The 14,679-nt window shown below is 38.9% G+C and overlaps 2 protein-coding genes across 2 annotated transcripts in view; one reads left to right on the forward strand and one right to left on the reverse strand.

Moving 5' to 3' along the window:
* Positions 1 to 853: 853 nt before the first annotated feature.
* On the forward strand, positions 854 to 4,851 carry LOC123510245 (glycosylphosphatidylinositol-anchored high density lipoprotein-binding protein 1-like). Its single transcript, XM_045265204.1, has 5 exons — positions 854 to 945; positions 2,217 to 2,305; positions 2,817 to 2,975; positions 3,778 to 3,924; positions 4,048 to 4,851. The coding sequence occupies exons 2-5, from the start codon at positions 2,242 to 2,244 to the stop codon at positions 4,179 to 4,181; spliced, it is 504 nt and encodes a 167-aa protein (XP_045121139.1). The 5' UTR covers positions 854 to 945; positions 2,217 to 2,241; the 3' UTR covers positions 4,182 to 4,851.
* A 4,635-nt stretch (positions 4,852 to 9,486) lies between these two features.
* The window catches only part of LOC123510348 (vicilin-like seed storage protein At2g18540), a 6,895-nt gene continuing 1,702 nt past the window's right edge, over positions 9,487 to 14,679 (reverse strand). Inside the window, exons 3-5 of the mRNA XM_045265423.1 lie at positions 12,205 to 12,210; positions 10,959 to 11,009; positions 9,487 to 9,549 (exon numbers count right to left, since the gene is read on the reverse strand). Of these exons, the coding sequence (XP_045121358.1) occupies positions 9,487 to 9,549; positions 10,959 to 11,009; positions 12,205 to 12,210 (120 nt within the window). The remainder of the gene's footprint in view (positions 9,550 to 10,958; positions 11,010 to 12,204; positions 12,211 to 14,679) is intronic.

Below are 14,679 nucleotides of genomic sequence, written 5' to 3' on the forward strand. Positions count from 1 at the left end.
TGTTACGATACCCTAATTTTACTGTTTGACTTATCATCATTATTATTATCATTATCATTATTATCATTATTATCATTACTATTGTTATCATTGTTATTGTTATTATTATTATTATCATTATTATTATTATTATTATTATTATTATTATTATTATTATTATTATTATTGTTATTATTATTATTATTACTATTCTTCTTTTTCTTTTTGTTCTGTTTGTTCTTCTTTTTTTTTCTTTTTTTTTCTTCTTCTTATCATTATTCTTTCTTGTACGCTGTTTTTTTTTTTTTGTCTCTTCTGCTGCTGTTAGCGCTGGTGTTACTACTACTACTACTACTACTACTACTACTACTACTACTACTACTACTACTACTACTACTACTACTACTACTATGTGCGTTACTGAGAAACGATTCCCAGACACAGATAACAGGACTAATTCCCTGTGTTTAATGTCAGTACTTTACGCACTTGATACTTACATATTGACAAGTCAAGCCAGTTTCTTTATGTATCTTTTCTAATTCTAACTTTTCCAAGCTTGAACACATAATAACCCAAAACACATGAGAAAAAGAAAAGAAAATGAATAACCGGTAATTTTCTTGATACATAACAAGTAACACACCACAAACCTGAGATAAGGCAACGCAACATGACAAAACACACCTTTAATGAAGAAAACCGGCCATCTGCCACATTTACGACACAGGAATACTTCAGGGCCTATAAGAATCACAAGAAAAAAATATATATAAGCTTAACATCAATTACCGACATTCAATTATTGGGACACAACGTTAACATGCCGATAGCGATAAGAGCGATACCTTATCAAGCCTGTATCTGCGGTATAAAGGGTTTTACTTGCACCAGTTGAGTGTAAGCTGGTGAGGCGAAGGAACACAAGCGGGGCAGGAATTGCGAGGAAGGAATTGCTTTGGAACGGTACGATGAATGTGTCAGATTTGTGTGTATTGGTGAAGGTATACGTGATGAAGGTGAGTTTTTGTGTTTTTGTGGTGATGAATAAAGAGGAGAGGAAAGATAGAGAAGGGAAGCGTTGGAAGACAGGATATGGAATTAGGGAAGTGTGGGAAAAAAAATATATATAAAAGCCAAGATAAAAGAGAAAGAAAGCGTAGGTAAGAGAAAGAAGAGGAAGTGTAAGAAAAATAAAGATAAGAAGGATGTGAGAATAAGTTATAGAAGTGTGAGAAAAAAAGAGAAAAAGAGTAAAAAAGCGAAGAATAGAAGGAAATATGAAAAAAAACAAGCTCATTTGAAGATCTGGGAATACATTTTGAAGGTATAATATCTAATCGAAAAACATCTGGAACTGTAAGAGAGTGTTAGAAAGATAAAGAGAAGAGTGTGAAGAAAAAAAAAAAAAAACAGAGGAAGTGTGAGAGGAAAGAGAACAAGAGTAGAGAAGCCATGAGTAGAAGAAACTAAGAAAAAAGCAGCTCATTTAAGGACCTGGAAATAAATCATAAGGTCTACTACCCAAATGAAAATATCTGAAAGGGGAATTAAAACGCTGATCTCTCTATTACGACTCAATAAATTACGTTTCAAAGTTTTCGTTATAATGTAATTTTGTACCAACTGTAATCTGTATTTTCTTTCTCTTTTCCCTTTTTACTTTTTTTCTCGCTAATTGGTTCTCTAAGTTTGGTTTTTCTTTTCCTGCGTAATTTTGTTTATGTTGATGTTCGCTTGTTTTGTGATGGAGGAAGTGACGGTTCTGTCAAGACATCATCAGTGCCTATCTTACTAATCCTACTTTATTACCTATTTTTACGTAATACTCGTTCATAATCGTTAGCTTATCTCTTACCTTCGTTAATCATCATCTTATTGCTTCATAACGTTATTTATTTTTTTTTACTAGAGATTTGTATATATTTTGTTGATTTTCAAATATATAAAAAAAACTACTACTACTACTACTGTTACTACTACTACTACTACTACTACTACTACTACTACTACTACTACTACTACCACCGCCAATACTATTACAGCCTACTGCTATTTTAACTATTACTACTATTATCATCATCAACATCATTTTTCTTACTCTTGTTCTTGTTCTTCTTCAGACACTCAACTCTCCCTCTTCCGTACAATCAACATACTTGGATTTACATTTATCCATCCGTGTATCCTTCCCTGAGCTTCTTTCTCCTCTAATCTCTCCCCCTTCTCTTCTTCAGGCGAGGCGCCCTTGACACTGGCAGCATGAGGACCATACTTCTCTTGGTGGTGGTGGTGATGTTCTTGGGAGGACCTCTGTCAGTCGCCGGTCAGTGTTATGTGGTATTATCATCGTTATTCTCATCAGTGTCACCCTAATTTTTCTTGTGGCTTTCCTTCTTGTTCTTTGTCGTCTTTTCTGTTATTCTTTCTTTCGTCTTTTTTCGTTTTTATTTATTATCTAGTGAGCTTTTTTTTTTTTTTTTTGTTATTTCTTTTGGTCATCTTAATTCATGTCCTTAGATACGTTCACACTTAAAAAAAGTAATATTAGTAGCAAAAACACTACTACCACCACCACCATCACCACGACCACCACTACCACCACCATCACCACGACCACCACTACCACCACCATCAACAGCAGCAGCAATTCTATCTTTTAGTCATCTTAATTCATGTCCGTTGATACGCTCACATGTAAAAGAAGTAATAACAACAGCAAACACACCACGACTAATGCCACCACCACAACCACCACCATCACCACTAACATCACCACCACCATCAACAACAGCAGCAATCAGCAACAAACTATACACCTTCTGCGTCACTTTCAGGAAACTCCCTTCGCTGTTACACCTGCGTCTCCATGCCTAACGACCTGACCTGCATGAATGACCCCGACAGTGTGACCAGCAGCGTGCCAATCACCGACTGCGACATGGATGGCGAAGTTTGCTGCACCATTACTCGTATCAACTTCCTCGAGGATGAAAGTAAGTGGTTCTTGTTCCTTATCTGCTTTGCCTTGTGGTGGTTTTTAAATCTGACGGTGCGTGACTAGAGTTGAGTGCTTTTTCTGTCTACTCTGAAAGTGGCCTCTGGGTCTCAGTTCGAATGGTGTCCCAGGGAATGCGTGGTTGTCAGATCTTGAGGAAAACCGTGAGCTGTCCTTGTAATAATATGATCAACAGAAAACAAGTATTATTCACATAAAATCAATTACGTTATCAATAAGCTAAACTATGTTTCAAATCCATCGGCCATTACAGTAGACAGACTATAGTTGAGGTAAACAAGAGAAAATTGGATATTGGTAAAGTGTTCTAGATAAGAGGACAAAATTGATTGGCAGAATGACGGCCTTGGATTAGTGAGAAAAAAAAGATAGTAACAATAAAATCGAGTGATAAAAACATCAACCAAACAATAAGAAATGCCTATACAAAACACAAATATAAGACAGAAAAAAATATATCAGAGTTTTCTTGTTCCTCCTAACCTTATTTCCCTCCGGTTCCTTCTTTGATTAGTGAGAAAAGATAATGATAGTAATAATAAAATTGAGTAATAAATCAATCAATCAAAAGAAAACAAATAGGTAAAACAAAACACATAAGATAGAAAAATGTATTCACTTCTTCTTTTCCTGCTCAGGTAAAACAAAATACATAAGACAGAAAGATGCATCCACTTCTTCTCCTACTCCCTCTAACATATTTCCCAGTTCATTCTTCTATTACGCTGGTGGGTGGCGGTAACACAATCAATCAACACCATTCCCTCCCTTCCTCCCAGCCAAGCTTCAGTCCTTCAGCCGAGGGTGTACAGACAAGTGTCCTAAGAAAAGCTTCGAGAAGGTGGAGGACGCAACCTACGTCACTTACAACACTGTCTGCAAAACCCCGGAGTGTAACGTGGGCCCTGGTGACAAGCCGCTGACTGGTGGGTGTTTTGAATCTATTAGTATCTTATTTAAGAGGATCCACTGTTATATACTGGAATCGGTGGCGCTCTGAGGGTGTGGTGCGAATTTTGACCCAATCTTTGTGTCTCTGGTCATTCCAGGTTCAGGAGGGTCACAAGATGCCAAGTCCAATGAGATCTGGGGCATCCAAGGTTTACCAAGTGGTGCCAACGCTCTCAGTGCCTCTCTCCTCCTCTTGACTGTTCTCCCTCTCCTCCTGCTGCGTCAGAACTAAAGGAACATCAGCGGAACTCCCCCTCCACCTCTTCCAATACTCTCACATATTCAAGAGGGAGTTTTTAAAGAGCAATTTATAGATAATAATGATACACTGATAAACAAATTAACCACCAAGAAATTCTCACACTACTTTTTTTTTTTATACCATGTGGGCTTTTCACGGGAATTTATGGGCTAAAGGGGAGACTGTTTAGGGTACCTCCTATCTCAAAGCCCACCCGCTAGGAAACCGTTGCCCCGCGTGAGGAATCCCAGCCTACACTCGATTCGAAACCGCGCATGGTTCCACTGTACCACGACGGCCGCTAACTTACTTATACCTCTTTCTCTCTTTCGCTGCTCCCAAACAGTTAATATGGAGTTTTTAAAGCTAACTTTATAGACAGAGATGATGCATGTGTATGAGTGGGTATGGGTGTGTGTTTGCTCTATTGCTGTTTCCTTTACGTTGTTGTATTCTAAATTCTGAAGATAAGCTTTAATAATTCCTGACAGTCCATGGAAAAAGTCTATATGTGTACTTATTTGTTATCACACTATTATATTATGTCTGTAATCTTCGTCACTCCACTTTATATCTTAACATTGTCAGTATATATATTTTACAAACAATTTTTTTTTTTATTTATGATACTTTGGCAATATATTCCATAATTTCCTCAGAATGTTCCTTTAATTTTTTTCCTTACTCCACCACCACCCAGAATGAAAACCTTTATTTTGCTGTTGTATTATTTGTAGGCGAGTAAACTGTCAACCAGTGAGCTACAAACCAGCTAGTTATGGTCTAGTTATATGTAGGCCGGCTGCCTTACATTTTCTTGAACCCCTTCAGTACTGTGACACATTTTTACCTCGAGTTTTGGTTATGATTAGACCATTTTATTTACATTAGAAAGGATTTATGGAGGTAAGGAGATTAATGGCCAGAGTCTTCGCTATTTTAGTCCCCTTTGTAAGTTTCTGAAGCTGTATAAAATCACCGAATAGCAAGCAAAATGAATATGAAAACACGTCATGGTACTGAAGAGGCTAATAAAAAGTGTACGTAAGGGTGAGATCTGCCAGACACTATTCACAGCTGTTTTGCCAGATTTATTTCCAAACATTTATAAAGCATTCAGGGGAACACACTCGCTACAAAATTTAGTCTTGCACACAATTAATCTCACCATCACTGCCATGACGACTGTGCTCACTGACTCATTCCAGCAAAGCATGCACACTGGAGATCACAGCTTCCAGGACTGACAGAGTAGAGGTGACTCGTACCCCCAGTTATCCAGTTCTCTTGCCCTTCAGATGACTGTTGCTTAACCTGTCACGTAAAGCAACTATCACTTCGGCACTTAACTGGAGTCACAATACCTCTGTTGGACTACCACTTTTTTTTTTTTTTATACCACTTGAGTTCTTTCTGTTAGTATGTCCTTTAACTGTTTCAAGGGCGTCTCTCTGACAAACAACGCTTCACACATGGAGCGGAGAAACACACGTATACTTTTGTCCAGTGTGCACCTTTGTCCTTGCTTACGTTCCTTTAGCAGAATCCAACACATATTCACTCAATTCACTCGCAAACACTTTTTTCTTTCTATTTTCCCTTATTTTTTACAGCGCATCTCCTATCTTTATTTACATTCCCACAGCAGAGCCTCGTTTTCTATGGCACCAAACGGGGATCATTTACACAAAAGCCTCGTCACTCACTGTCCAAGAGAAGTAGATTCTTAGAACGGCCGTAGTCATCCTTTTTCCCGTTGCAGATCCAGCTCAAGAAACTTTGGAACTGGTCACCCCCTCCTAAGTCCTCGTTCCCCTCAGCTATTCTCCTGCCACCCTTGTAAATCTTCTCCCCAACGCTCTGGCTTCGTTTTAGAGGTCTGCTACTGCTGGCCGTTTCGTTCCGCCGGGTGGTCTTCCTGCCTCGTGTGTGCTGTTGATCGAGTCTGTCCTCCATTCCGTCATTGTCTCCTCTTCCTGTGCCTCCTTCGTTCTCATTTCCTCTTCCTATTCCTCCTTCGTTGTCTCTTTCCCTGTGTCTTCTTCTCTCTTCTTCCTCTCTTTCTCTACGTCTTCTTTCTTCTTCTTCCCTTTCTCTACGTCTTCTTTCTTCTTCCTCTCTTTCTCTGCGTCTTCTTTCTTCCTCTTCTCTTTCTCTACGACTTCTCTCTTCTTCTTTTTCTTTTTCTTTGCGTCTTCTTTCTTCTTCCTCCCTTTCTCTTCGCCTTCGTTCTTCTTCCTCCCTTTCTTTACGTCTTCTTTCTTCCTCCTCTTGTCTATGTCTCTCCTCTTCTCTCCGGCGTCTCTCATCCTCCTCCTCTTTCTGTCTTTTTCTCCTCCTTTCTTCCTCTTCTGTTATTCGTCTTTCCTTTTCGTCTCTTTCAGCCTGTTCTCTCCTTCTCCTCTCCTGCTCTTCTTTTTCCTCCTGTTCTCTTCTTCTTCTTTCCTCCTCTTCTCTCCTGGCTGCTTCCTCTCTTCTCCTCCTCTCTTCACTATCATCAAGGTTTGTATTGGTGTTTATTTCACGCGATGGTTTCTTTATGTTCCGGTTTCTCCTCTGCTCTCTTATATAGTCTGCCAGAAAGTATTGCTTGTTTTCTTCTGTTCTGGAAAGACGAAGGAGAGGAACGATTATCTAGGGGGAATAGGAGGGAACTGTGAGAAGCGAGGGGTTTAAGTTGTGTCGAAGTCGGTTTTCTATGTATTCGAATGTTGTATTTCATTAGATGTTGATGCTAAGACTAATACTGAAGACTTGTTTGAGTTTAGGTGTGTTTAAATGGGTAAAACAGTGCGGTTCCTTTTTTTTTTTTCTTCATTTATTTTTTTTTCTCTTTTTCGAATAGAGATTTCATGTTTAGTAATGATTTTCTCTCTCTCTCTCTCTCTCTCTCTCTCTCTCTCTCTCTCTCTCTCTCTCTCTCTCTGCGTGGCTCACGATATACTTATAAATTAAATATTTAGAGAGAAGAGCAAAAATAATAATGATTAAGCTTTCTTGCTCCCTCTCTTTCTCTCTTTCTTTCTCTCTCCCTCTCTTTTTACCCTCACTCCTCCTCCTCTTCTTCCTCTTCTCCTCCTTCTCCTCTTCTTCCTCCTCTTCCTTCTTCTCTTCCTTCTCCTCCTCTTCTTCTTCGAAATGTCGTGTTATTGTCAGCAACGCACATAACTACACAAGGGCACGGATGGTCAAGCGAACGAGGGGAGGGCGAGGGGGAGGGAAGGACGAGGGGAGGAAAGGGCGAGGGAAAGGGAAGACGGGGGAGGGTGAGGGGAAGGGAGGCAGTGAGTAAGAGGGAGGGAAGATGGAAATAGAACCTAAAAGAACATGAAAGAAAGCAAAAAGCCCTTTAAAGATGAGAGAGAGAGAGAGAGAGAGAGAGAGAGAGAGAGAGAGAGAGAGAGAGAGAGAGAGCAAAAAATGACGAATGTATTATAAAAAGCCTTCATCCTTTCTCTCTGCGGCAAAACACGGTGGTAACCAGACACTGACAACACGTGTGGATTATTTCATCTCATTGAGTGAAACCAAAATTAGAAACACGCACAAGTAGACACGATGAGTAAATATGAATGATTAATAAGGAAACAGTTGAATTAGTAGGTAGAAAAAAAAAAAAACGGATATATAGATAAGTGATTAAAACAAACCTAATCCATTTTCGTTTTATCAGTGACTAATGATTTAAGTTTAGATATTTGTTATGTGTTTTTCTTGAATGAATAGATAGATAAATAAATGAAAAAAATAAATAAACGAAGTGATGAAGTGAGAATAACACGTCAAAAGAAGGAAATAAAATGAAGAATAATAGTAATAATAATGTTAATAATAATAATGATAATAATAATAATAGTAATAATAATAATAATAATAATACTAATAATAGTAATAACAATACTACTACTATTTCTACTACTACTACTACTACTACTACTAATGATAATGATAATGATAATAATAATAATAATAATAATAATAATAATAATAATGATAATAATAACAATAATGATAATAATAATAATAATAATAATAATAATAATAATAATAATAATAAAATAATAACAACAAACCACGGAGCCTTGAACTAAGAAAGAAAGAAAAGAAAAGGAAATATGAAACTTTAACTTAAGGAGGAAAATATAACAAGCTAAATCTAACAAATGGACACAACTCACCCTAAAAGGAACGACTTAACAACAACCTACCCCTCCAACCACACACACACACACACACACACACACACACACACACACACACACACACACACACACACACACACACACAAGATTATTAAAAAGTTTGAGCAAATTTATACATTCCAGTTTTTTTCCTCATCGTTATTCTTTTCCCTACCTGTTATTTAGTCAGCTAATGAATCTACGTACCTCTGCATTACACAGGTGCGGAATATACAGGTAAAAAAATAGAAGAACACACTCATAATTTTGAATCATTATATACATTACACTAAACATTCCTCATCGTTAATATTTCCTACCTGTTATTTAGTCAGCTAATGAACCTACACACCTTTGCATCATGCAGGTACAAAAACATACAGAATACCTTACAATGCTGAACTAATTAAAGACTTTCCATTAAATTTCTTCCACATCAGTTTTCTTTCCTTTTTTAATTCGTCAGCAAATGAATCTCCGTGTTATCATGTTTACCTTTGCATCATACAGGTGAGAGGAGTTTGCAGGTGAGGGAGCGAGTTGTAGTGTTGACAGCGTCCACTCTTGTTCTACTGCAGAGCTTTCCTTCTGCTTCTCTCCCCCCTCTCCCTCTCTCCCGAGTCCTCTCCTAACCCCAGCTCTCCCTCCTTCCGTGTCCTCACCCCTCCTACCTCTCTCTCCTTACCTCTCTCTCTTAGTGTCACGAAATTTTCCAGTTAATAGTCTTTATTCTCCTCCTCTTCCTCCTCCTTCTCCTCCTCCTTCTCGTACATTTCTTCCCCTCCGGCTCCTTCCCTCCCTCCTCCTCCTTTTCTTGTCCTAGTTTTTTGTTGTTCTCTTTCTCCTCTTTTGATCTTCTCTTTTTCCTCCTTTTCTTCATCAAAATTTGTTTCATTGTCAAATTTGTCATTTACTTCAGTCACTCTCTCTCTCTCTCTCTCTCTCTCTCTCTCTCTCTCTCTCTCTCTCTCTCTCAGGAAAGACAAACACACTTACTGTTTTTACTTTCTTGTATTTATCTATGAGCATTTCACACACAAGGGACTAAAATTACATAGGAGACAAACTGAGAAACGTAAGGTATTGGATCTCCTTTACAACGACCCCTTAGTGAGTCAGTCGTCGTCGTCACTCACCAGCAGATCGACCGCCTTGCCCATGTCGTCCTTCTTGCCGTTCTGTAACCACCCTAAGAAATTCTCGAGTTTTTCATCCTTTCGTCTCTGTACATCCCTCAAATCACCCTTCAGTCGTTCCTTCTTCTCCTTGATCTTCTCCTTCGTCTCCTCTGATCTCCTTCTAAGTTCCTCTCTCTCCTCTCTCCTCCTCCTCCCGTTGTCTCTCCTCTTCCTCTTCTCTCTCTCGTTTTTCTCTCTTCTCTCTCTCCCTCTGTTCCTTGGTTTGTTTCTTTTTGAGGTTCTTTTCTTGTTTTTCTGTCTGTCTCTTCTCTCTCCTGGCTTGATCTCGTTCTTCTTTCTCTCTGCGTGTTCTTTCCATTTCCTCTTGCTTTCGTCTTCTCTCCTCCTCCTCCTTCTTCCGTCTCCTTTCCTCCTCCTCTTTACGTTCTCTCTCCTCCCTTTCTATTCTTTCTCTTCTCTCTCTGTCCTCCTTTTCTATCCTCTCTCTTCTCTCTCGTTCCTCCCTTTCTATTTTCTCTCTCCTTGCCCTTTCCTCCCTCTCTCTTCTCTCTATCTCCTCCCTTTTCACTCTCTCGCGTCTCTCTCGTTCCTCTCGCTCTTGTCTCTCCTTTTCTTCCCTCTCCTTTTTGGCTCTCCGCTCCTCTTCTTCCTCCTTCTCCCTCTTCAGTTTATCCTCAATTTCCTTCGGCACCCTATGCTTGGGGATGTTGAGACCCTGGCGTTGCAGACGAATGTATTCCGCGGCAGTTATTCTGGACATTGTGCGCTGAGGAAGGCGACGACGGTGCTTGCTTACGGGTTAAAGCAAGGATGGTCACTGGAAAAGAGTATGTAGTGTAATTCGGAGAAGAGGAGGAGAAAGGAGTTATATTGTTGAATAAAGTGGTGAGTGAATGAAATGGACTCTGTTATTTGATTGTTTGTGGTGAGACATTAGGGAGATTTGAAAGAGGTAGGATAAGCATATTAAAGTCAATCATATATTTTTTGCAGCATCCCTTATTTTTTTTATTTATATTCTTGTGTTTTGGCATTTATATGATTTCAAGTTTGTGTGTATTTGGTTGATTGTTCTGTGGGTGAATAGTAGAATTTCCTTTTTGCTTTGCTCTTAATCTTTCAGTCACGTATTTTGCTCTTAATAATTTCATCACTGACTTTGCATCTAATCTTTGTGTCACGTATTTTGTGTCACGTATTTTGCTCTCAATAATTTCATCACTGACTTTGCCGCGTGACTACTCTAAGACACGCTAACCTGCCGCTCACTGGTGCTCACTCGCTATGTAAGTCACACAGTCTTGTTTTGGAATGTAAAGCAAAATAAACATTCAATATTTCTATGATCGTTACTGAATTTTAGGGTGCCGGATGCTGCTGCTACTACTGCGACTACTACTACTACTACTACTACTACTACTACTACTACTACTACTACTACTACTACTACTACTACTACTACTACTACTACTTCTACTACTACTATTACTATTACTATTACTACTACTACTGCTGCTACTACTACTGCTTCTACCACTTCTACTAGTACTAGCACATACGAACAGACCAAAATAGGAGCCAATGCACCCGTCAGTGGCTGTGTTACCGTGAAATACCTGACTGTCTTATATGAGCGATTCACGTTTGCGAGCCTGATCAATAATCTCGACTCTCAAAAAGAAAACGTGACAAAGAGCGATGAATAAAACCAACTGAATAGAAAAAGAAAGAGAAAAAAAAGCTGCTCAGAAAAAAAAAATGTATAAAAGAATAGAAAGAGAAAAAGAGAGAAAAAAAAATATAACACCTGAGAAAATGGCAAGTTTATCAACTAATCATTCTTTTCACAAATTAATATTCACCTGAGTAATTGATTTAATTCCTCTACACACACCTGGAGGAGTTGAGGCAGGTAAGGAAGCCAGGTGAGGGCTGTAGATAAACTGGTAGGTAAGTGGCCTCTCTACCTGTGCGTGTAGCAGTAATTAGCGCCACATAGGTAGTCTCTCCATAGAAACCAGGTGTGTGTGTGTGAGAGAGAGAGAGAGAGAGAGAGAGAGAGAGAGAGAGAGAGAGAGAGAGAGAGAGAGAGAGAGAGAGAGAGAGAGAGAGAGAGAGAGAGAGAGAGAGAGAGAGAGAGAGAGAATGTGTTACCAAGGCTCCGGGTCATTATCACAACAAACACACACACACACACACACACACACACACACACACACACACACACACACACACACACACACACACACACACACACACACACACACAAGGTCAGATTCCGTGTACATATAATTACGTTATCAATTAGTCCGCATGTACGTATGTATGTCTGTCTGTATGTATATATGTATGTACCCGTGCATCAATCACATATATTCATTCACATCTATCACGTAGAAAAAAAGACATAAGGCACATTCAAACACACTAACACAATAATTTACAGCCACCACACTGATTTATTCCTTCTTACACTCCTATTCTCAAACACTTCCATTATTTCCACTATTTTCAAAAGGGTCTAGTTGAAGTGATACGGGTTTTTAAGGATGTTTCTCTAATTCTAGTGGCATGTTAACAAGTTTTCTGCATTATCAACAGGACAAATACTCTCTAAAACTCGGCTAATCGTCTCTGTGGTCTGTGAAAATGGTCGCTGTGAGAGAGGGAAGCGTTTCTGGATACGGCGCTTACTCTCACCTGTATGAGATCGTGGACAAATTACAGGTGTGGTCTTATACCGTCCATTACTACCTGGGGGTGTGAAGGACGGGTGGTTAAGTGGCTAAGGGGAGTTTGATTATACCTCTTGTGTCTCTTACCTATTCGTCCTTTCATGGAGAAATTAGGTGAGTGAGTGAATGGGTGATTGAATGAACGAATGAGTGAATTATGTATTGCTATCTACCTATCGTGACGAATTTGCTGACTCACTTTTCTCTGTCCACGTAACTGACCAAAAATTGAAGTAATGCACTGGCTGACTATTTGATAAACTGAGTAGGAAACCAAAGAACCAATTTTCTTACTAACAAACTCACTCTCTCATTTACTCATTCACTCTTTCACTCACTCACTCACTCATTCACTCACTCACTCACTCTCTGACTAATTAGTGAACTAAGTAGGAAACCAAAACCACCAATTTACCAACTAACAAACTCACTCACTCACTCACTCACTCACTCACTCACTCACTCACTCTCTCTCTCTCTCTCTCTCTCTCTCTCTCTCTCTCTCATCATTGAACTAAACAGCAAACCAACCAGCCAAATAGCAACTAACTTGACTAAGAAGGACAATAATGGAAACACAACATACATACACTCAACACTATATTGCATTGATTAATTACATATACAACAGGAATATATACACACATTCTATCTATATATTTTGTATCACAGGTTATGCATTAGTGTGTTACCGAGTACGCTACCTTATTGCTCTTTTCTTCCCATTCCAACTCTCATTCAAGTCTCTGGAATGGACACGTGCTCAAGGAAAGTGACGTGGTGGATTAAAGTGAAATTTTACTTGTATATATCGATTGGAAATGTATGGACTGGCCAGCTGCTACACATGAGTGGCCCTTTGAGGACTGACAGAGGTTGAAGTGTGACTGGTGGAGCTGTCTGATGTTTATTGTAATGTAAGAGGAGAAAAGTACGTCAAGGGCAAGATAGAAAAGAAAAATGCCCTCTAATTTGCTGGTCTCTTTTTGTAGGTGTAAGAGGGTTAGCCAAAAAAAGGGATAAATATCTTGAAATTTTGGAACTGTGAGTATTAATCCCTTCAGTACCAGGACGCGTTTTCATATATATTCTGCTTACTATTTGGCGGTTTTATACAGCTTCAGAAACTTATATGGGGATCAAAATAGTGAAGACTGTGGCTATTAATCTTCTGACCTCCATAGACTCTTCTTAATATAAATAAAACCGTCTAACGTACCCAAAACTTATGGTAAAAATGCGTCCCAGTACTGATGGAGTTACGCACCGTATGAGATCACTTCCTTCAATGACGTATTATCATGAACATCTTGTCATAGCACACAATACACAAACGTTTTCTTATATCTAGTTATCGAATACCTGTTAGAATTATGTATTTGTATGTTCCTGTATGCTATCTCCTTCACACTAACCCGCTAACCCTGTAACTTTCTCGTAAATGTTGAAATAGATAAGCATTTATGGTACAATTTGTGTGAAGAAAGTAGCATATAGACACGTAAATGCTGAAATCGATAAAGATGAGGTAGAAAAACATACAAAAACTTGCTAAATGTAACTCGTGATACTTATTTGAATACACTAAAGCTAAGAACAAATAAAAATAGCATCATTATCTGTCAATAAATTAAAGCAATCACAGTTTTGACCCATTTAATGCCATGCCACATTTTTATATTCATTCTGGTTACTATTTAGCGATTTGATACAGGTTCAGAAGCTTATATGGGGATTAAAATAGTAAAGACTGTGACCATTAATCATTTGACCTCCATACACACTTCTTAATGCAAATAAAATCGTCTTATCATACCCAAAAATCAATGTAAATTACGTCCCAGTATTGAAGGTGTTAAGGATCTCACAGCAACACCTCTATCACTCATTCCTGTCATTTGTCACGTCACACAACCCGTTTCTCTGTTTCCTGTCCTTCCCTTCCTTCAGTCATCATCGTCACTCACTAAAAGCTCCGCAGATTTCCCCATGTCATCTTTCTTTCCATTTTGTAACCATCCTATGAAATCCTCGAGCTTTTGATCCTTCAGTTTTTGCGGGTCACTTAAATCCTTCTTGAGTTTCTGCTTCTTCTTTTTGATTTTCTCCTTCGTCTCTTCTGATTTCCTTCTCAATTCCTCCCTCTCCTTCCTCTCCTCCTCCTCCCGCTTTTTCTCCAGTTCGTCTTCTTTCTCTCTCTTCTCCTTTAGTTCCTTCGCTCTCTTTTCCTTGCTTTGTTTTTTCTTGAGGTTCTTTTCTTGTTTTTCCTTCATTCTCTTTTCCTTCTTGGCGCGATCTCTTTCTTCCTTCTCCTTCCGTTTTCTCTCTAGTTCCTCTTCCTTTCGTCTCTTTGCTTCTTCCCTTTCCTTACGCTTTTTCTCTTCTTCCTCTTCCTTGCGCTTTCTCTCTTCTTTCTCTTTGCGTTCTCTTTCTT

The sequence above is a fragment of the Portunus trituberculatus genome, chromosome 28 (genome assembly GCF_017591435.1).
Source record: "Portunus trituberculatus isolate SZX2019 chromosome 28, ASM1759143v1, whole genome shotgun sequence".
Taxonomy (NCBI): domain Eukaryota; kingdom Metazoa; phylum Arthropoda; class Malacostraca; order Decapoda; family Portunidae; genus Portunus; species Portunus trituberculatus.